This window comes from Cryptomeria japonica, chromosome 10, assembly GCF_030272615.1.
Source record: "Cryptomeria japonica chromosome 10, Sugi_1.0, whole genome shotgun sequence".
In the NCBI taxonomy this organism is placed as follows: Eukaryota; Viridiplantae; Streptophyta; class Pinopsida; order Cupressales; family Cupressaceae; genus Cryptomeria; species Cryptomeria japonica.
Window position 1 is genome coordinate 452777310 of NC_081414.1, and position 23253 is coordinate 452800562.

At 38.6% G+C, this 23253-nt stretch overlaps 1 protein-coding gene across 1 annotated transcript in view; it reads right to left on the reverse strand.

Annotated features, from left to right (window-relative positions):
- LOC131067528 (uncharacterized) overlaps positions 1–23253 on the reverse strand; it is a 174870-nt gene that overhangs the window by 94436 nt on the left and 57181 nt on the right. The window contains exon 2 of the mRNA XM_058002563.2: positions 17479–17658. Within this exon, the coding sequence (XP_057858546.1) occupies positions 17479–17658 (180 nt within the window). The remainder of the gene's footprint in view (positions 1–17478; positions 17659–23253) is intronic.

Consider the following 23253-nt stretch of genomic DNA (forward strand, 5'->3'; position numbering starts at 1 on the left):
AGGGGGAGCCTTCCCTAAATTAGGAGAGTATCATCATACTCACACACTGTGGCTGAAACCACAATTTTGCACATCCCCCAAGTGTACAAAATTTTCAACCAACACACCGATGGGTGATGCATTCCACTTTCTTGAGTTCAAATTCGAGACTTCTTTTCAGCCAGTGCAACCCGATGAAGAATTTGATGCTGATTTACAGACACTGTACGTGAGCGGGATGATGCACTACCAGTTGCGACCTCTTGAGGCTATTGAAGATCTCCCACCGCACAACACCCCGCATGACTCAGAAACACACCAGGTTGTTTCTTTCCTTTTTGTTGTTAATTCTTAAAATTTTCAATTTGATTTCGAATATTTCAGGAAAGCAACCTGTAAATCGATTAACCATGGACCTAATGAACTTCCCCAATTGTTAATACTGCCCCATGTCTTGGTTAGACCTAAGAGTGGCCAACTAAAAATTTATTTTCAGAATACAAAGACAAACTATCCAAACTTAGAACTGTTCCCGCTGCCCTGTTATTGCTGCACGTGTTAAGAAATCATCCTGGGTCGAGGACGCATGCATACAATCCATATTTTGTACAGTCAGTCTCTCTTGTACATAGTTAGTTTAGAGTTTTATTTTCTATTTTAGAGTAGTTTGTTTTTTGTTTTCAGTCTAGATTTCCTGCTTTCTGCTTTAGTTTAGTTTGCTTTGTTGTAGTGTAGGTGTCCTTTCAGAAGGGGTTGTCTCCCTGTCCATTTTTGTAGGGGTATGTTTCCTTTTCCCAGCATTTGTGTGCGAAGTCAAGATGTTTTCCGATCTGTTTATTGGATGTCGATTTTGGTAGAGCGCCTAATTGACGGTTGCTCGCATAGGCAATTCATTTGGTCTAAGGTTTAGTCATTTTAAAAATCTAGTTGCTTACTGCATCTTTTCGCTGACATTGCGATCACTGCACATTTTAACGCTTAATATTGCAAGTCTGTTGTTTTGTCAAAGGGAAGTCATTGCAAGTGAAAATTATGAAGTTCTGCTTCAGCGACCACTGTAACGCTCAATCCCACATAATCTTCACTGCTTACCAACCAATGTGAAAAAATGAAAAGTGAAAACAAACGAAAAAATAAAAAAGAAAATAAATTGAAAAGCAAAGATATCAAAATACTTGGCTTCGGAAGTGTAGACACCTCTGCTGGTATTCAAAAGAAAAATATACTGGAAACAGAGCAATCTCTATGAGCTTACAGGCGATAACCTCATCAAGGCTATGAATGCTTGCTGGCAGCGAGGCAATATCTAGGTTGCTTTTGAAGTTACATTCGCCCTATGTAGCTTGCCTTGACTGAACAATGATATTTCAACTTTCTTCAAGCTAGAATGAACTTCACTGCACACACTTGATTCCCAAGGTTGGTGACTTGATTCAGTTTGCGACGTCATTTTTATTTTGAATCCATCTTTTGTCATTAGGGTTGTTTTGTGGGGTATAGACTGGAGATTTTGGGTTCGATCTGGGTTGTCATCCTTGAAATGTTCAGGAACATTTCCCAGCCGAATCGCCATTTGCTGTGCTCGCACACACACCCCTGCTTTAGGGGACCCCGCATTCTTTTTTGGTCTGTCCGATAGAGAGAAAGGCATGTGAGGTCGCAGAAGCAAAGGAGAAACAAAATCCTCAGAAACCCGAAATTTGCCTGACAAAGGGGGCGGACAAGAAGTTCGGCGAATTTGTTATTTTCGCAAGGAATACAAAGTCCCCATTCTATCCAAAAGGAGCAAGGCTTAACATGAACTCATGCAAGTTGTCTGAAATATTCAAAGTTCACCTTCCATATCCTCTGTAAACCCGAGAAAATCCTTAACTGAAATCGCGACTTTCATTTCCCCGCGAAAATGTCGGATTAGGGCCCGAGAAAACCTGACGTTGCAATTATCTGAAATCACGCAATTTCATTAAAATCGCGAAGTTTGCAAATAGGGCAAAGTTGCGCAATTTGCAATGGAAATGTCGAAGTTTGCAAAAACAAAGAAATTCGCACATTTGGGATAAAAAGTTCGACTTTTATGAAGAAGGGCATTTAAAAACAAACTTGCTAAAAGAGTCGCACGTTTTGATCATAAGGCCCGAGTTTCATTAAGTGCAAAAAATGCAATTGATGGAAAGTCACAAGTTTTGGGCGAAATGGCCAAATTCCATGTTAAAGGCGTCTAAGAACTCAAGGAAAAGTTCGCCCATTTGACTAAAAAGTGCCCGAGTTTGAATTTAAGAGGGCATACTAAAAGATAGTAACCACAAAGTCGTGCACTCTATGCAAAGTATCCAAATTTTACCAAAACAAAGAAGTTCGTGCAATTCTTTAAAAAATGTCTAGTTTGAAAAAAGGCGTTAGAAAGCCAAGAATGAAAAGCGACAAACAAATTCGCTCATCCCCATCTAAAAATCTGAATTTTGTATTAAGAGCGAGGGCAAAATAGAAAAGATGTGACTTCTTCATGATTTGCAACGAATAAAGTAAAGTCGAACTTTTTTATTAGAATATCCAAGGTTCATCTCAAGTCAAAAGGGGTCATTGAAGTTCGCTCATTTAGAACAAAATGGCCGAATTTCATGTCAAGGAAGACGTTTAAAAAACTAAGAGCAAAATCACACATTTTAAATCTTTAAACCCTAATTTTGTAAAGGAGGTTTTCTATTGTTTTTTAGCAAACATCTTTCGTCTTCGTCGAAACAAACCCGACATCGCCTAAAAATTTAATATTTGTTAAATTAATTTATTTAATTTTTCAAAGTGGTTAATTTAGGATTGAACTCGCTTTTGCAGATCTACGACGACGGGAAAGCTAAGGCATCAACCTAAAGCTCAAATCGGAGACTTGATCGCAATCAAAGCCTAAAGAGCAAGGATGCAAAAGCGCAGGATCAAAACTACAGTCCCAGACATTGACAATGAAGAACGCACTGCAGAGCGTAAAATGAAGGCTGAAGAAACGCGCCACAACTGGACAACAACTTGCAATCCACCCGCAAGACCTAAGACAAAAAGAACACTCAGAATGCTACAACTCTATGAATTCTCAGAAATACATAGCAGGAATTAATTCCAGAAAATCAGTTGAAAAACAGAATTGTTTAATGTACATCACTACCTGTGGGCCCCGTCTAATGAATTTAAAGTGAAGGAGGTACACAGGTCAGTTATCTCCAACTACCAAATTGACCGAATTAATGCCAAATAGTTGTAGGTGGTTGGGAAAGTGGTTGAAGAGGGCAGTTGGGAGTTATGGTAGTTATTACGCATAGGTTGAAGCTGCCAAGTTCTAGAAGGCTGATCAGGCCTGTTGGATACAGTCAATCCTAGCCTCAGGTTTAATTTGTAAAATCTATAAAAGGTGGAATGCCTCTCATTGTAAAGGGTTAAATTTCAACAGTTAGAATTTGCTAGTTAGTGTTTTAGGAGTTAGATGCAATTTTCCAAATTAGGAGTAGCACAGAATTGTTGAAGAAATTGTTCTAATGGTAGCTGAAGCAAATATATGAACATTGAAATATGGTGTTTGTTGTCTTTGTTTTCTTTTGTTTGCATGTTTTCCCTTCAGTTGGTTAGTTAGAGTTCAATTGTTTTAATGGCAAAATGTGGGGGGGTATTTGATGCATTTCAAGTTCATACCATTGAGGGCCTACTGATTGTAGGTCGTCATGCATGGTTAGTTTGAACCTTACCTGTGCTTAGTTCAATCGTATGTATTCGTTTTAGGTTGCGCAAGAATTGGGTGCCTAGATGAGTATCTTTGGTCCGAAAATCCTTCATCCCTTCAGAGCTTGCACTATTCTTGTCGAGTTGTGAGGGTGTCTCTGGTGAAACAAGAATCGGTTTATGAAATCTATCTACCTGCAGCACTAGTTATTCCTATCATTGCACTTAGGATCTCTAAACCCTTCTCTTTTGCTTTTATTTTCCAGTCTGAGAATCGCAGCATCGTTGGATGCAGAGCAACTTGCTGTGAACGTAAGGCCCCTTGTGTTCCCAGCAAAACATATCAAACCATTGAGCTATCCTGCAGTCATGAACTGACATTTGGAACCTTGAGGTTGTCCCCTTTGATCAACTAAAACAGCATTAGGGATTCCTTACACAAGAGAGGATAGGATAGGCAGCAAGAACATTCTCTTTTGCGTTGACCGTAAGGAGTTTTAGTAATACGATTTTAGCCACGTCAACAGGATGCCATTTCAGCATTGAAGTGAATTCCTCTTTTCCATAGGAGATTTTTCGTGGTTTTTCCAATTCAGGAAAGAATATCAACTACCTACTTTTTGACTTTCCAAATTTAGCCATAGATTTCAAGAATGTTCAGTTTTCAGTGTCGAGACCCCCTGTGAAGAACCTACCAAAAATAGACTTACTCAAAATAGTAAGTACTTCAATTTCAAAACATCAAAATTAGAGTAAATCAAGATACGATGACACTTACTAAAAATAGAAACTGTTAAAAATAATAAGTTTGATTTTTGGCAAAATAAAGGGAATCCAGGACCCAATGAAATTCCCTAAAAAATAAGAACTATCTAAAAATAGAAAGTTGCTTAGAATTCACTAAAATTTCACTGGTAGCTTCGTTGAAGGGTCCTGATTCTAATGCAATATTCAATTTTTTCAAAACCCAAATTTAAAAACCTCAAATCCAAATTTGAAGGGAGAAACCCTAAAATACACCAAACAAGTTCTAGACTAGCCCAAATTCACTCGAACACTTGCAGACTTGATCAAATTTCACCAAAACACTTGCAGACCGGGGAGATCGAAGGGATTGTTGTTAAAAGACCCAAAGAAACACAACCAAAAGACCAAGAGGACCTTAAAAGTAGGGGGTCCCCATTTGCAATAAAAGGTCACAACAAGTCCCAAACTTTGGGGTTGTTTCCACATTTCACTAGGTTGTTGAGTTGATAGATCAACAAGGGTGCAAACTTTTGTGACAACACTGCCCTCCTTGATAGTACACAACATATTTAAAGGACCCAACAATTGCCAAGAGGAACACAATCGTCAACCAACCGACACATATAACTACCCGAGAGTGACAACAAACCTAATTTGGACAATTAGTACATTGTCGGATAACCAATGTTATCAAACATAACAATAGGCAGTGTACACTAACTACAAAACTATTCTAACCAACTAGAGGTGCTTGTTCCCAGTTTGGAGGTGCATCATGGTTCTATCGCAGCCTTTGGATGGGGTATTTCATGCCCAAAAGAGCCATAAAGTTTGCTGCTGAAATGTCCCCTTCCTGAGATTTGCTGTCAATTAGTCCTGAGACAACAATTCTGACTTTAAATTAGAGTTGTATTATTAATAAATATAATTTTATCAAAATTGAACATTTTTTATTATAAAATTTTAAGAATATTTCAGGAAATGGAACTTCTCTTGGTAATTTTCTCTGATTTGTATAATCGAAATGTCTTAGTGTTATAAGATATTGCTGCTCAATTGAGTCTTTGGATAAGAGTGATAGATTTTTTGCAACGATATTTCCTTCTCTTGTAATATTCCCCTTAATTTTATTTTTATTTTTAGCAATAAGAGTTACAAGCAAACACCATAACCCGTTAAGGTTAGAGAAATAATCCAAACTGCTGAAAGGGAACCCTTCCACCTTTTATTCACCGAGAGCCCAATCTGGGAGGGTGAGAGCATACAGTGTTCCGGGGATCGTTAGCACCATAAATCAAACTGAAATTATAATGCACGGCCGGCAAGCCAGTCCCTTCTGCTTATCCAGCAGGATAGAAACTGAACTCTTGGCAGTAAACTAGCCAAGGGAAATAACAAGAAACTGAAACTCAATCACTCTACCACGTATTTCAGCGGGAGGATATTACAGTAAGCTATCACTCTACAGCATATTTCAGCAAGAGGACAATTGCATAAAACTTATCACTCGACCACTTATTCAGTGGGAGGACTTGTTGTGACCTAATCACCCCATCCCAGACAGGGACCCCCTACCTTTTAGGCCCTTTTGGTCGTTTGTTCTTGGGTTTTTTTTTGTGAGTTTTGGTGGCAGTCTCGTCAGTCTCTCTGCTTTCCAGATGTTCGAGGGTCATTTGGAGTTAATCTGCTTTTCGTTTGAGCGAGTTTTATGAAGTCTAGGGCCTGTTTCGTCCCTTTTTAGGGTTTTTGCCTTTTGCCTTAGATTTTAGGGGTTTCTGTTAGGGTTTTGGAAAAACTGAACACACGACTAGAATCAGGACCCTTCAAGGAACCTCCCAATAAAATTTGGGCCAAAATGGAGCAACTTTCTATTTTTAGAAAGTTCCTATTTTTTAGGGATTTTACCGAGTCCCACAATGTCGTCATTTTGCTAAAAATCAAAATTACTATTTTTAGTAAGTTTCTATTTATAGTAAATCATCCTTGTATCTTGTCTAGGGGTCTAACGCTGACACTTTGAAGGTTTCTATTTTTGGAAAGTTTGTTCTGACAGGACCATTCGAGCAAGGTGACAAAGATCGAGCATTGGCAAATATTTCTAATTCCGGAAAGTCAAAAAGCAGACAGAGAAAGTCAGAAGATGGTTGAATGCTGGAAGCCCACTCCTAAAATGGAAAGCTCAGGAAAATTCTCTAGGTCTGGAAAAATAAAGAACGCATGCAGGGTTCACAAATTCACTGAATCCTCCACCAAGTCAAAATTTCGCCCCAAGCCAGAGATAGGCGCCAAAATGGAGGTCACGTGGAGGATTCACAAATTCATTGAATCCTCCACCAGTGAAGAATGCCGCCCTGCTACCCATGAAGGTGCCAGAGTTGATGCATCATGGATCTCACTCCGCAGTCTGTGAATCCTTCGCCAAGGCAAAAAATCCGCCCTAGGAGTTGAAAGGGCGCTCAAGGAGAAGTGTCATGGAAAAGCACAAAGCAAAGAAATTCCACACCCAAGTCCAGATAGCGCCCAAAAGGAGTAAAGGGCGCCAGATCCATGAAGGCATGGAAGAATGCAAAATCATGAAAATCCTTCCCCAAGTCAATTCAGCGCCCAAGTTTGGCCAAGGGCGCCAAACAAAGGAGTCCATGGAGAACGTGGAGAATGTGAAATTCCTTGCCTAGGTGGTTTTAGCGCCCATACTTCACCAAGGGCGCCAAAATGGCATGCTCAAGGAAAATAGACAAAACAATGAATTCCTTCCTTAAGGTGAAATAGCGCCCAAGAGAGGGAAAGAGCGCCAAATTGGAAGATGCAAGGAATCCATGGAAGTGAAGAAATTCCCCACCAAGTGCAAAATGCCGCCTAGGAACACAGGAGGGCACTAAAAGAGTGTTCTCATGGACAGTGCACTAGATGATGAATTCCATCCTTAGGTGAAAATTCCACCCAGAAGCATGTAAGGGCGCCAAAGCAGAGGAGTCATGGATAACATACAAAATGATGAATTCCTCCTTCAGGAAGGAATTGCACCAAAGTGCTAGGTGAGGGCGCCAAACAAGGATGTTCATGGAGAGTATGAAATGAATGAATATCATCCACCAAGTCAAAATTCCGCCCTACTCTCCAGCTGGGCGCCAAAATCAAACATCCATGGAAGATTCACGAAATTGATGAAATTCCCCCTCCAATGAAAATCCACGCTCAAGATCGAAAATTGAAAATTTATCTCTAAGGCATGAAAATCAAAGGGTCAAGGAGCAATCAAAAATAAAAATCCCCTCGGACAAATTTTTGAATTTTCTATTTTTAGACACCGAATCTTGTTGGAATATGGAAAATTTTCTAGATTCGGAATCGTGGTGAAATTCTCTATCCAATGAACCTGGCTCCTAAATTTTAGGGGAATCCCTAAAAAATAGGGGATGTTGAAAAGGGCGTGAAAATTCCTTTAGAAGAAGGCAACAAGTAAGAATGAAATCAAGCAAATCTTGAAAAAATCCTTCAAATTCCCTCCGAAGTTGGGAAGAATGAAAATTAATGAGGTGGCGAGGGGAATCTTCTAAGTATGACGCATGACTTAGTGCATTTAATGAAACTTCTAAATTCAAACTCACTCGCATGGGAAGTTTCTTTTGCATGGCGCAGTGATTGGGAAAGTATGACGCATCATGAATGCAATTGCTAATTTAATGCCTCCTAACTTAGCAAGATGTTTTGAAGAATTCTATATAAGCATGGAGAGGCATTTCATTTCTCACATGCAAGATTCAAGAAAGAAGAGTTGGAGAAGTGAAGGGTGGTCATACTTAGTCTCTATTTTCATCATTTCCAAGGTGCTTCCCGGATGGTGGAATCAAGCAAGGCAGCTACCCTCTCCAAGCAGGCATTGATCAAGGCAGAAATGAAAGGTTTCCTTCCTCATTCCCGGCTGAATTCAAGGTGGGAAGAAATAAGTGATACTAATTTAGGCACATTCAATTTGGCTGCATTCAAGATCAGAATGTTCGGGACAGCATCACCGATAGCTATCAAAATTGTCAAAAGCAGAATTGTTGCAACAGCTGGTTTTCCTCCCGCTATTCAGTGCCCAGACTTGGTCCTAGAATGTGCAGCGCATTATAATTTGGAGCCGAAGACAATCTCAACGCCAGATGGCAAGCTACTGGCAACATTGACTCCGAAGTCAATTGCTAAGGCTTTCGGAATTCCTTCACACTATTCCATGACATACAGGACCAGCAGCGGAGCTCAGACAGTATATGAAGCAGGTCCTACCAGGTGTGTTGATTTGATTAATAAGCAGTGGTTGTTGAAGCCTAGGGTGCATTCCTCCAAGATGCCAAAGACTCACTATCTTCGAGTTCAAGCAGGAGTATGTGGACCTGATAAAGATGCTGAGCAGAGTAATGGGGTGTTCACATTCTGTGAACTTTGAGGCCTGGATGTTCTTCTACATAGGCGAGATCATGAATTCAAATGGGCTAATCGATTGGGCTAGATTGATCAGTCACTACTTGCATGAGCATTTGAAAAACTTAAAAGAAAAAAGGTCCCAGTCCTTTTTCATGAGCTCCTACCTGTTCTATATGCTTGCGCGAAGGGGAGGATTTGATGGTCTGCCAGCAAGAGGAATTATGGGTTGTGGACCAGCTCAGCTGAAAGTGCATGAGTGTTATCCCCAGCTGCATCTTCACAATGTTAATTCTTACAGGTTGGCGAATGACACCTTCACTATGTACTTGACACGACTTATGCAAAAGAAGTTGCACGTAAGGGTGTCGCCACAAGCAAGTGCCTTGGTCCAGAAGTATGGAGCTGCGTTCTTGCAATTTCCTAAATTCACCTCCATCAAGACGCAAGGATTCTCATTCCAATCATACAAATTGCCAAGATATCCATTAGACAAGCTCGTATTGTTGGAGCTCATGAGACAGTTAATTGCCTATGATCAATTGCAGAAGAAGAAGAAAAAGCAATCAATTGAATTCCCAGTTGTCATGGGTGACTTCATGGAAATATGCCCAGGCTTGGAAAACGCTGAAAGTGCAGCAGGGGAATTGGCATTCTATTGCCTGCCGTTTTATACATCCAGGGCCCAGTATGATCCTTATCGCCAAATCAGAAAGGTTGCTGGCGTCAAATTCATACACAAGTTTCACTTAGGAGATTATTGGGCAGGTGTCGAGGATGACCTTGAGGTCCGGAAGAGAATGCATTCCAGATTGCCCCTCGACACCATCAGGTTAAGTGAAATTTATCAGGTGCCAGATCAGTTGAAGGAGGATTCGGATTTGGTACAACCTAAATTTAAGAAATTGAAAGATCAGCCCATCCAGTTGCGAGATTGGTCAGAGCTCAAAATGGATGATTTGAGTGTCTTAGCTAGACCAATGCTGAAATTCACTACGCACTGGATTGACAGGAAGATAAGGAAGTTGGCGGAAGGGAGTGTTCATCTGACATATCAGCTAATGGGAAGTCTAGATTCCCACAATGACGCAACCGAGGGCTCTTCACGAGTTCAGGCAGGAGGGGAAGTTCGGATGGATAAAGGAAAAAATGCCCCAAAGAGACCAAGGACAGCAAAGAAGAAGGATATCCAGTAGGAAATCCCATAAGAGGTTCAATAGGAAGTCCAGCAGGAAGAACCTCCACAAAAGAAAGCAAGGACAAAGAGGCAGTATTCACCAACAAGTTCCTCGAGTGTGCAGGAGGTAGAGATGTTTCCACATCCAACATGTCCACTTCTAGAGAGCATTCCGACAATAAATATACTCAGCATTAACGCTTCACAAGGATACCATCAGCCAAGAAGTCAAAGACAAGAAAGTCCCCCACATCAAGAAGAGGCTCGCCAGGATAGCTTCGTGGAAGCTATCCTTGGTGAAATGGAGGAAGAGTCACAGGAGCAAGAGCACGTAGAGGATCATAGTCACTCCATCCCCGCTCCAGATTGGTTGGTGGGAAGGCTGAGAAAGGAATCAAAAAGGGAAACTGATCCAGCTCGGGAGTTGGAAGAATTGTTGAAAAGGATGGATCAGCCAGCAGAAACAAAGGCTCCCCGGAAATTTTCCAAGGTTGTCTAGGAAGAATCTGGATCCCAAACCCTGCACATTGTTGAGCGTGCAGTAGATAAAGACAGAAACGAAATTAGGCAAGAGGATTATGTTATCAGACAGATTGATCTTGGCCATGCTTCCACAGGTCAAGCAATGGGAGACTTTGAAGAATCTTCCTTAGCCATGAGGGAAAAGATGCTGAAATCAAAGGCGAAATGTAAGCGGCTGAGAGAAGAAAATAGAGCCCTATGCGAGTACATCAGGAGTTTCAAAAGACCCCTTAGGGAGGGAGGTCCTTCATTCACTCCTTCCTCCCTTCCTAAGGAAGTTGATGATGCGGAAGTTATCAGAGCAATGGCGCAAAATTCTAGGGAATGAATAGAAGATGTTTACACTAAAGCGGGAAAATTCATTGACCTGGCTCAGCTTCATTCAAAGTTCGTGGCCCTCCTGAGCAGATTAGAGACAGCAGAAGGATTATGGGAGGATGTGCACATATACCAGGACTTAACCATTCTGCGGCTCAGGGCTCTGACAAAGATTCCAAGGCAAATTTTGATTGATGGGAAAGTAATTCACGAGAATGAAGCTTATGACTTTCCCCGATGGTTCTACGCCATTTGTTCCGGAAAGAACACCTTCGATAAATTCAGTGTAGACTCCTTTACTTTGAAAGATTCCATCAAAGGGGTGCAGGAGGAAATCATCAGTGCAATTGAGGCATTGTTCGTAAGGAAACTCAATGATGGTGGAATAACAGTGAACTCCCTGAAATCTCAGTTGCACGATTTCTTCTTCGTAGGTTCATTCCCTAAGGAGCATTTTGCAAATGTTTCTTCATTCTCCGATATAATGAAGAAGACACAGGAAATCATGATGGAGTGGGAGAGCTTCTTTTCCAAGAGCGAGGAAGAAATTGCCTTGATGGAATTCGACATTGAAAATGTGCCAAGTGCCTCCATCGGAGAGCTGGAAGCCGTTGTCAACAAATTCATTGCATATGCCATAAATGAGCGAGATAATGGTCGTCCATTCTTGGACAAGAATCTTTTAGTTGAATAGTGGTGGCGTATTTACTGCTGGGGGTTTTTTGACTAAGTGTGGGTCCAGTCAATGCATGTCACCGTCGGATGAGGAATCTTCTTCCATGTAGCCTCCTCATTTATGGTTTTATGACAGATTCTCTGTGCATGTCGCCGTCACATGAAGAATGATGGACATTTATTCCTTGCATGGTGTTTATTATATTTTGGGCATAATCAGCATCATGGGGCGCATTTAATGCACTGATGGGTGCTATTTTAGGCTTTTGAATTAATTGTATATGGGCATGATGGGTTATTAATTGGGAATCTTCTGGGGTGAAACCCTAATTAGGGTTTGCATGGCCAGAGGCCTATATAAGAGGGTGACCCCCTTCATTTGTAAGGAGGAGATTATTATCTGAGATTGTTGCATCAGGATTGTGAAGTAGCCAACTTAATACATTGTTTGATTTTGATGGTGTATTCTTGTTTTATTTTTGCAATCTGCATGGTCTTGCTCTCTTCAATTAGACTAGATTTGCTTATATGTTGTTAGGAGAATTGGATTTGATAGGAATACTTTTTGCAGAATCCGAGCTCATTCTTTTGGTGTGCAGTTGATTGTTGTATACCGTGCAAAGCTAGCCTGAGCCTTTTGATGTGTATGCTTAACTTCGATCATCAGTAAAGATTGTTTGATCCGATGGTCCATATTGGTGATCTGAAAAACCTCCACGCACCCTTTGAAGATTGCACCACCTTCGTGTAGTTGTGCTCTGGTGGCGAAACGAAGTGTGGTTTGATTCTGCATGAGTGATCCCATCTCTTGTTCTTAGAATTAGATTAGCTTTAGCATAGTTCTCTCTACCCCAAACATTTACTTTCCGCATAATTCGAAAAATCCAAAACATCTAAAACTAGAGCTTTCATTGCAAATCATCCATGCAGAAATCCTTGAGCTTGCATGAGTTTTCTTCAATTGAACAAACATAAGGCCCCTTGAGTTAACAGAAAACCCATCAAACAACTGAGTCACATCCACGTACTGAAGGAACCTTGGAATTAGCCGTTTGAACTTTAAGCAATCTTAGCATACAGACTAATCTTGATCAAGAGAGGATAAGGTGACTGTTGGTGACTTTATTCTGTGTTAGACGTTGTCATCAAAAACACGTCAACGGGACTGAGTACATAAACTGAATAACAAAGCAAGAAGGCGACTAAGCCAGCCTCTTCAACTTATGCAGTGGGAATTACAAATAAGAACAGCAAGAATGATTGATCAGTACTACTGAAACAATCTTACAAAAATAGAGATGTGAGATAAGATAAGAAGCTTAATGCTGATCTCAAACAATCAACTATCAAAATCACACCACACTTGAACACTACTGCTGTTCTAATTCTGCAAGCTAGAAAACACACTATCCAACCACTACCGGAAACACCAAAACACTCATAACTTTCTCAAAACTAACCGGAATCACACCAAATAAAATGCAAATGACTAATATAACATATGCAACCAATCCAATACCTCAAAATCGCAACTTGGAAGCCCCGAATTTGTTGCACACATCCCAAGGTAAGTCTGAAAATGGCGCTACAGCAGCAAACTTCAATTTGCAACCAAAAATTGTGATGACCACCAAAAGCCACGCCAAGATAGGAGAATGATTGTCGTCCCAATACGCTTCCAAAGAGTCGATACCAAGAACAATGAAATCACTTGGTCAAGAGGTATGAGCAAAATATGGTTTCAGCAACTTCGCGACCCGCAACAACGAAACACTCCAAAATCCACACAAAACTCTCCACAATTTGCAGAACACTCACGGACAACACTGGAATTACAGGAACACAGCTAGATACTATCTTCCAAGTGTGAAACTGAGACTTAGCTAGGAAGCCACTTCAAAGCTCAAATTTTCAATCGCCAAACCGACAGCATAACAATGCAATTTCATAAGATACCAAAATGAGAGCCCTAGGTTCTTATTTATAACTTCTTGCTCAACCAAATGCAAATGCAAATACAAATGCACACAAATATGCCCAAATTACATGTCCTCCAAGGTGCCCAACACATTTGAATTTAATTAAACATGTCTCCTCAAAATGGCGTCCACTTATTCCCAACTCCCTAGGCAAAGTTCGAACTTTGCCTAGGTGAACAACTTGCAAGACTAAAACAATATACACATGACATGTTTAATCACTCTCGATGCCACCTGACTAAGGGAAATAATAATATTAGTAGCATATATTTATCCTTTTCCCTAAGTCACCCAAAACACAATTAATGAGTAATAAAATAATTAAATATTAAACCTTAGGATAAGGAAATAATATTTAATTCAATAACTTATAACTCCAGTACTGGTTAACATCAAAATCAAGGATGAAGTTGTGCGACGAAGACCACAGATCTGCGTTGAATCATGTCCTAGAAACGTTCAATACTGCCACTTACTAAAAATAGTAAGTCATGAAATACTTCTCCGAAAATCATGATCTTCGCACCCAGAGGAAGAGCTTAGAAAGCTCAGTAAGACAACATCATCCAAACAACCAAACCCTAACTTACTAAAAATAGTAAGTTATCACTTCACCAAAGAATCCAATGCATGTTATGCTACCCTGGAGCTCATGAAAAACCCAGAAGGAAACCATAGACAAAACTGAAGAATTCCCTCCTGATAAACCCCAAAAAGCTCGAGCAGAACTCCACAAAAGTTGGAAACCCTAATTCTCCTTTCCAAATAGCCTACGAGTCTCCGTAATAGGCCAATGGACCACTAAACTAATCACTGCAGAGAAGGGGACATTACAATCCGCCCTTCCCAAAATTACTTGTCCTCAAGCAATGCCATCACAACTCCAGAAAATTTTAAACTGATCCGCACCAAAGCAAGTACGATCCTAGGGTCCCATGCCCGTCTCAAGAAGAACCCACCATGCCGATGATGCGCCACTCTGATCACATCAATGAAAACATCACGCCCAAACTGCAGTAACCTCCCTTGTAACTCTAAAATGTTACCATCCATGATACTCAAACTGAAAAACCTTGAAGGACTGAAATCAATATCATGCAGCATCTCATGCCCATAAATCTCTGAGTAATCAATATCAATAATGCCACTGTCTATCACAAGCCTAAGCAATAAGAAATAAAGCCTACTCAACTCACGATCAAACTCCGCAACATATCTTCCCAAGGTGTCAAGCAGAACCATGACTGTAAATGTGACTTCTCCAAATCTCCCTGCAAAGATGAAAACAATCCTTTGCAATAGCTCAACAACCTCATCCCCATAACTCCACATGAATCTACTAGGCCTCAATTGAATTATTCTGATAAAACCATGGAGACTTCTGAAATCTCTTATAGTTCCCACTCCAAGCACCTTAGAATGATGAACCATAAAAAGCAAATGTTCGTTGTCCCAATCATAAGTAGAAGAGAGGGCATAAGAATAACCACTAGTTAGAGCTTGAACACTTTCCATACACAGATACTGACTACCCCAACTCGCCATACCTCTCATCTGAGACCATAAAACTGTCTTGCCAAGAGATTGTGAAGTCTGAAAAAGAGTACACCAGCAGCCCACCAAGTCTGAAATGATTGACTTGAGATCTGATTTTAGGAAAATCACCATCCAAGAAGTTGAACAACTACTGCAACACCGGAAATCATCATCCAAAGCAGCACATATGCTCACATTCAAGGCTAGGAATGTCCTCTCTAGTGATTCCAACTCCATATAGAACCATCCTTTGCTCAAAATATCTTTCCAATCCACTAGTTGATGAGCAAAAGGAACCATGAAACACATTTGATGATCAGAATCTGAACTCTCGTGTAAGTTGATCACATTATGGACAGTTGTGCTAACGCTCATTGTCACAACTCCAAGGCTCTCTGAAATATGAGCCATAGCATACAGAAGTTCACTATCTTGGATCATCAAGAGTTCACTATGAGGCACTTTCAAGAGGGTCCTATTGATCATCAAGAGTTCTCCTTGCTCCGGATCTGCAGACTTTGAAGTTGATGTGTGGTAGGAGGTCATGCTTTGACTATCTTCTTCTTGTATTAGATGTGCCCTCCTATCACCTCCTTGGCTATCATTGCTTAGTTTCTCAAGACATCTAAATGACTGATGCCCAACTTGGTTGCATGAAAAACACCTACCAGTAAAGACACTAGGTCCTCTTCCACCGAATCTTCCTCTACCATTTCCCCTCCTTCCTCTAAACCTACCTTTGTTCCCTGATTCTCCCTCTTGTTCCTGATGGCTAGGCTCTCCTTGGGGTTTAGGAGATGATCCTCTTCCATTGAATCTACCTTTGCCTCTGAAACTTGTACCCTTTCCTCTATTATTGTGTTCTCTCCTTTTTTGCTTCTCCTTAATCCTAAGTGCCATCTGAAAACACGTGTGCACTGATTCAGGGTTAAACAAACTCAGTTCATCTTGAATACTGAACTTAAGACCATTCATGTACCTTGCTAGCTTTTGTGTTTCGCTCTCTGGCATCTTTGCTTTAAGGGTCATCCTGTGGAACTCCTCAGTGTAAGTACTGACATCCAAATCTCTTTGCCTTAGATTTTGTAATCTCTTGTGTAAGATTATCTCATAGTCCTCGGGCACAAACTGCCTTTTGATCTCTATCTCCATCTTCCATGAGATTATAGGTCTCTTTCCTTCTTCATCTCTTTCATTTTGTAGAAAGTTCCACCAACTAAGAGCTGGACCTTTCATTTTGGATTTAGCACCTTCACCCTTTGGTTTTCAGGTACCTCTTCACATTCAAAATAATTGATCACAGCTTCTATCCAATCCATACACTCTTCTGGATTCATCTTTCCAGAGAATGTAGGTAGTTCTGCTCTAATATCTCTTCTTCCTACCCTATTGAGGGCTTCAACAAATTGCCTTTGATCTGTCGGCATCAATAGTCTCTCTTCTTCCTCTTCTCCTTCTCCATCAGATGTTGATGCAACTCCCTTGCCTGCCTAGTCTTTCTTCAACCTTTCTATCTCCTCCTCCATCTTTTTATTCTTAGCTGCCTGCTCCCTCACTATCTTGGCTAACTCCATGTTTGTCATGGGTCTAGTGGGAATCTCCTCACTATTCTTTGTTGCATCTTCCTTTTCTTTATTCTTCTCCAAGGCTCTTCTGAGGCTCTGATACCACCTGATGAAGAGGTTGGCAGCAGTAGGGTGATAAACCCACCTACACACCTTGGTCTTCTTTACCTTGAGTCTCCCTCATGGCTACGATTCACACCTCAACTGTGAAATCAAACTCTTACCCCTAACCAGGGATGGCACAACACTTCTACCCACTTCCTAAGACCTATCAAGATCTTCCACAATGCTATTTTGAAGCACAAGACAAATATTGGCTTTTGAGGCCTAGACAAGCCTACCGGCACAGGTTTACCGGCACTGGTCTACCGATTAGTAGCCCTATTTCATTGTCTTTTTCGACTTTTCTCCAGATAATACCAAACAGCACACTAAACAAATTTAGGTTTCAGACACCCTTTTGGGATTACTATCAGATTCCAAAAGATTGGAATTCCACCCTATTCCTACACTCTATTTGGCAAAACATATTTCAAAAAAAAAACTGGGGCATACACTACATAGAAATGCAAATCAGAAACAAGCATTCCTTCATATTGAATGCATTTTTAGTGAAAAAATGTTGTATTAGGAAATGTTATCATCCTCGTATTTTTATCTAAGAACTTCAAATCTAAACAGACATTTTATGCCTAATAATCTCCATTTCTATGACTCTTTAAAAGGTTTTGATTATTATATCAATTGATTTTGTTTCAATCATCAAATGTTAAATAGAAAAATTCCTTAATGCGAAAGCAAATAATTCAAACAAACAAAGAATAATGTATTCCAAAGCTTTTGTTTAGATCAGCTATAGAAATTAACTTACAGGTACATTACATTCCCTAAGGAAGGCCTCAATATAGGGTAAGGCTAATCGTATGTTGGCATCATTACTCTGAGACTTCCACCGACCAATTGGTGTTAATGGCATAAACTTCTTACGATTTGCCTTGTAAGTAGGCAGTAACCTCCTCCTATACTCATTTCCTTTCTCTCCATCCATAACCTAATGAAATAAAATCATGAGAAAATATGAATAGATATATTTTGAAATATGTTTATTGAACATCAAGTCTTGTATGATGACCCAAAAGATCTGCCCAAGGAAAATGAATGATCCTAATGAATATAGACAAAAGGGCAAATTATGTAAAGCATGCAAACTGCATCTTATGCATGGTTTTAATGAGCAATGTTTAACGTTTATTATGAACACATTAAAAAGTGTTTCATAATATTTCAAATTTCTCTTTTTAATATTTGTTATTCGTATGTCAAATTATGCTCCTTCTGATATCGTTTAGGAAAAAGGAATTTCAAGTTTGAGCAAAAACTAATGGAAAAAGTCATGTTTCACATCTTAAGTTAGATTTTAAAAAGTGAACAAAGATAAATTTATGATTTCAAAGATTTAAAATTAATTATCATCTTTTCTCAAAAGACTTCTCACTATTTTCTTGCTCAGAACAATATACTTATTTGTTAAAATTTTAATTTACATCAAAAAGCACAGTACAATGTACAGTAAAGCATGAAACAGTTTTAAAAAAACTGATTACCAAAAGCTCAATTTTGTTTATTATGAATACAGTATGAGAGGTAGGTTTTACACATGAAGCAAACATGCATTCATTTCCAGTTTTTTTCAATGTACTCTTCAAAGGCTTCTTAATGAGAGGTCTGATTGACACATATAAATGGTATGAAGTTAAAGAAGCAACAGCACTGCTCATGATCTTGATATGATGATTCCACTATTTCACTAACAAGATCTATTTCGATTGTAACCACCATCACCACTTAGCTCTATGGACTATATTTTTTTGGTCTAGACAAGAGTATGAACACTAACAAGACATTGTAGTTTCCAGTTAATGGGAAATTTTGTAATTTCAGCTTATAGAAAACTTCATACAGTTAATGTTGTGTGTTATAGATGATTTGCTAAAACTATAGTAGCCAAGTAAACAACCTTCAATGCCATGGACTTGGTCTGGTGAGGTTTAAGTTCTTGCAAGGCTCCAGAACTCCAAAATACTTGATTAAATAAAATCTCGTGGAAACAGTTTCTGTCAAAATATTAAATGTTTCCATTCTTTGTTGTAACTTTCTCACAAAGGAAACGTGTTTTTTCCTACCAATGCATTTGGCAAGTATCACTAGTTAAGATTAGAACCTTCCAACTTGAAAGCTTATTTGTTTTACAATTCATGAAAATTCGTATTGTAGAATTCCATTTACAAAAACTTGGGAACTAGAAAACTAACTGTTTGTCAAAATGTCATGTCGCCAAATAGACTCCATCCAGTATTGTTAACATAAAGAAAGCTCCTTGTATTATCTTTATATATTTATAATAGCCAATACAAGGAAGAACAAATGATTAAGATCAAGTATAGAGACATTACATTCTCATCATTAAAATATGATCGCTGAATTGGTGATTAGTATTGAAAGGGTTATTAATGATATCACAGAAGAAATCGAAAAGTGGAAAAGAAACATTGAAGGGATTCATTCATGAAATTTATAATGTAAAAGGAACGAACCTATGGAGCATTGGGGCATCCAACTCAATGTGGAGCCGACTGAAATATTAGATAAGCTCAGTCAAATACCACAAAACATTGCGCAAAGGTTGAAGTTCAAAATAAGCAAAGTGTAATCAATAGAGCAAACGACATCCCTAAGGATAAACAATCCCCGAAGATATGAAGAGTAACTACGTAAGACATAAGGTGCACTGATTAGTATTGTAGCCGACTCCAGACATCCTAAGAAGAGCAGTGAATTACATAATAGATGCAGCGACTTCATTCAATGACCGGCTTGTTCTTATTATTGACTGAACCATGATTTAAATAAAGAATGATGTGGTGCAAGGAGCAATCGTACAACACTCAGCAATTACTAATCAAGGAACCATGTTATATGTACGCAGTGATTATAAAGTTGTAGAAGCGACAATTAGTCAGCAACAGTAATTATGGGGACAATGATTAATATGTGAAGAAGATAGTCGACGCCCATTAAGAAGACAACGATGAAATGAAGCATCCTTACCGTAATATATTTACGGGATTCATGGATTACGCTGTGGAATATCTGGGATTGATGTTTGAAAGGTACTGTTGCTTTCATGAGAATCAACGATCGCCTATGCCAATATCAATTGATAATAGTGATTAATATGACTAAAACTTATCATCGAAGGTTCAGTTGAGACTACAGAGTATTGATGATAACGGTGATATTGATGATATCGGTGATATTCACGCCATGATACATTAACAATGGCTAATAGAAGATATTAATATGGAAAGGTCTGAATTACATCTTGTGTCACGGGAGCTTGGGTTATTCACCGCATACGCATCTCATGGACAATACAGTGATTTAGAATAGTTAATGTAGAGCGATGATTATGATAAAGTGGAAAGGCACAATTATGAGGAGACATAACCATTAAGAGATGACCGTTTCCTATATTACATAATAAAGATCGAACTCATTCTATAGAGGGGGGTGAAAAATAGGACAGCGATTACGAAGAAGAGGAATAAATTCAGTTCTGCAGATAGATGGGAGAATTGTTATATTTTGGATAGCAGATTGCACAATGAAGACAAGTAAAGGGAGTGAATCTACCCTTGCAGACCATAAGACGTATGAGGAGCAATTACAAAGGAAGTATTCAACAGAAATGGCATCGTAAGAAAATTACAGAAGCAAGAAAATGTTAAACCAGAGACAGCGATAATATAACTAGATTGACCACCATTGATCATTACAATGCTAAAGGAAATTGGACCAGACGAGCTAATAAGTAATTCCTCAGGGTCTCTACAGAGTACAGACCGATCAGCATCAAATATATATCTCATTCACATTAAGGCAAATACCAGAAATAACGAGCAACGTATATTTTCAGATCAGTTTAGTTCCAAATCATATCGCATTCATTCTAAGGGAGTTATCAGAGACAGCGACATGTAGATCAGTAATTAACATTATTTAAATAGACAAAGTAATACCAAGAAATAAATTTATATATAGAGTGAAGCTTGCGTTCACAACAAGAAGATATCAAGATAAGTTCTCCATCCCGAACTATTCTTAGAATATTAAATTAAATATTATAATGAAATATATTCAGTTCTGATAAAATTATAATTATTATTACAATTCTCACTTTTATATTTTTAAAATTTGATGTCTCGGGGCTAAATTAAGACAAATCCCAAATGGGGGCATTACACAAAATAGGGAAAAAGAAATGGTTGGTTCATGTTAAATATGCTAATTATAAATATAGCTACTATCCATTATAAAATGAGATAAAAATAGATTTTATACATTATGAAATATGATTACAATAGATATTATATATTATGAAAAAAATTGTATGTAACTTTTACAAAATATATTTACTTTCATCTTAGAGGATTTATGTAAAAGACAAACAACTAGCCCTACAATAGAAGAAATATCCATCATCAAGCATGGCCTATTCTTTTAGAGTTAGTCCGAAGTTGTTTTTGTCTAAACTGTCATTAGGGTAGAATGTTTTGCTTAAATCTTCATTAAAGTTAAAAAAATTAACTTCTAAGCGATCTAATGAAAGGACAAATTAAAGAAAAGCAAAAATACCGAGAACCAAAAATGTTCAATCTAGCTTTGCTCTATATTTTTGTCTCGTAAGTGTAAATTTGGGCCAAAAAAAAGATACATGTAAAAATATCAAAACCACTTAAAAAAAAATTGAAAGACAGCATGACAAATGTGGTAGTCATGATTACTAAGGATTAATTGTGGCTTGTTGGAATTATTATATTGCATCTATAGGTTAGTATATAATAGTAGTAAATAACAAAGCATTACAAATGTTAACAGTGTTAAGAAATGTTTTATAAGTGGATGAATCATATATTTAGTGCAATATCTATGTGCAATAATGATGCAATTTGCACATTTAATTTGCTGGTTGTTTCAACATGATATTAGAGCGAAAAAACCTGCCCTATGATGCAGTGGACAAGACGATTTGGAAGTGGAAACCACAACCACTGAAAAGAAGCAATGTTTCAAGTGATGACGCATTTTATTAAACTAATTTCAATCATATTTGAAGGTGTTTTGATTCTTTTCAAGTAATCTATTTCATAGTTTGAAAACTCAAACTTAGCAGCCAAAATTTTGATTCGAACTCAAGACCCAACGAAACCTGGCAATAAATAATAATAATAATTGCACAAAAAAAAAAGAAACTAATTCATTTAGAGAACACATAAGTCTATTCTGATGATCAATCTGTCATAATTCAAAAATTATATGTATCATGACCCTCAAATCAATAAATTATATAGTTCCATAAAGTCTTAGGATAAGGGGATCAAGGGTCTATGTAAGAACACCCCCAGTTCTAGATCAATGTTTTTTACTTCTTTCAAGTTCAGTTGAAAGGCATTATCACAAACAGTTGCCGTTTTTACTGGTGTGTTCACCATATTTGCACTCTTTCCACTAAGCAGTTTTAACAAACGGTTTGCTTGATAGAAAGGAGTTGTGTTTTCAGTTAAGAAATGATACTGATATTTGTTATTTGCAGATTTCTAACTCAGAAATAAACACAAAATTATTCTGATTTGAACCATATATATTTGCATTAGAAATTACAAAGGCAAAGAGATAAATTCCTGACCTTACACTTCTCACAGACATAAAGGTGCTCAAGATTGCATAGCAATCATCTTACAATATAAGAGTCATTCTAGAAATGGCCCAGCAGTATTCTCCACATCCAGAAATTATGCACATGCAATCCATGTCCAGTATACAGCACATTCGAGCCTGAATATAATCTTCAATCCTTGTGCATAGCAAAAAAGTGCATAGAATTGCTTATGAATTAAGCTCCATCCTAACTGAAAGTCTCCACGCCAAGAGCTCATGCCCAAACTAGGGATATCCATGCCAAAATAGGAAGATCTCATGTCAGGAAGAATATAGAAAATGTTGCCTCCGAATTCATCCAAACTCCATGCCAAATCCTCTCATACAATAATATCACTGAGAGAAACCACCAAAATATCTCACCACACCAAAACTCAGTCCACAACAGACATCCAGCAATATATCCAAGTCGACCCCCAAGGAAGTGTTATCACAAAAGCTTGCACACTTCACTGAGCTATTAGCTCTTACCTGCGACGAAAGTGAACCTCCAAAGAAAGCTGGTTCCTAAATAATATTCCTGAAGAAAAGGGTGAAGGATGCTTAAAATTAACCTACAGCTACTTTGGATGTTTTGACGTACAATAATGTGCAAGAATGGCCCATCATGTTGTTATTAATAAACACCAAATAAAGGTTAAAGGATTACAAATCAATTAGATCACTAATTTTGGCCATGAGAGACAACACCTTCAGGTTTGGGCATAAAAGTATTAGAGGCGGTATCCTTTGCATTGAGTTGCATTTCTCTTGTGATTGGAAGATTATTGCTGCTCTCTATAGCCATATTGTAATGACCCCTTTTGGGATTTACCAAATTCAGTCCTGAGACAACAATTCCAACTTAAAGTGAGAGTTATAATATATT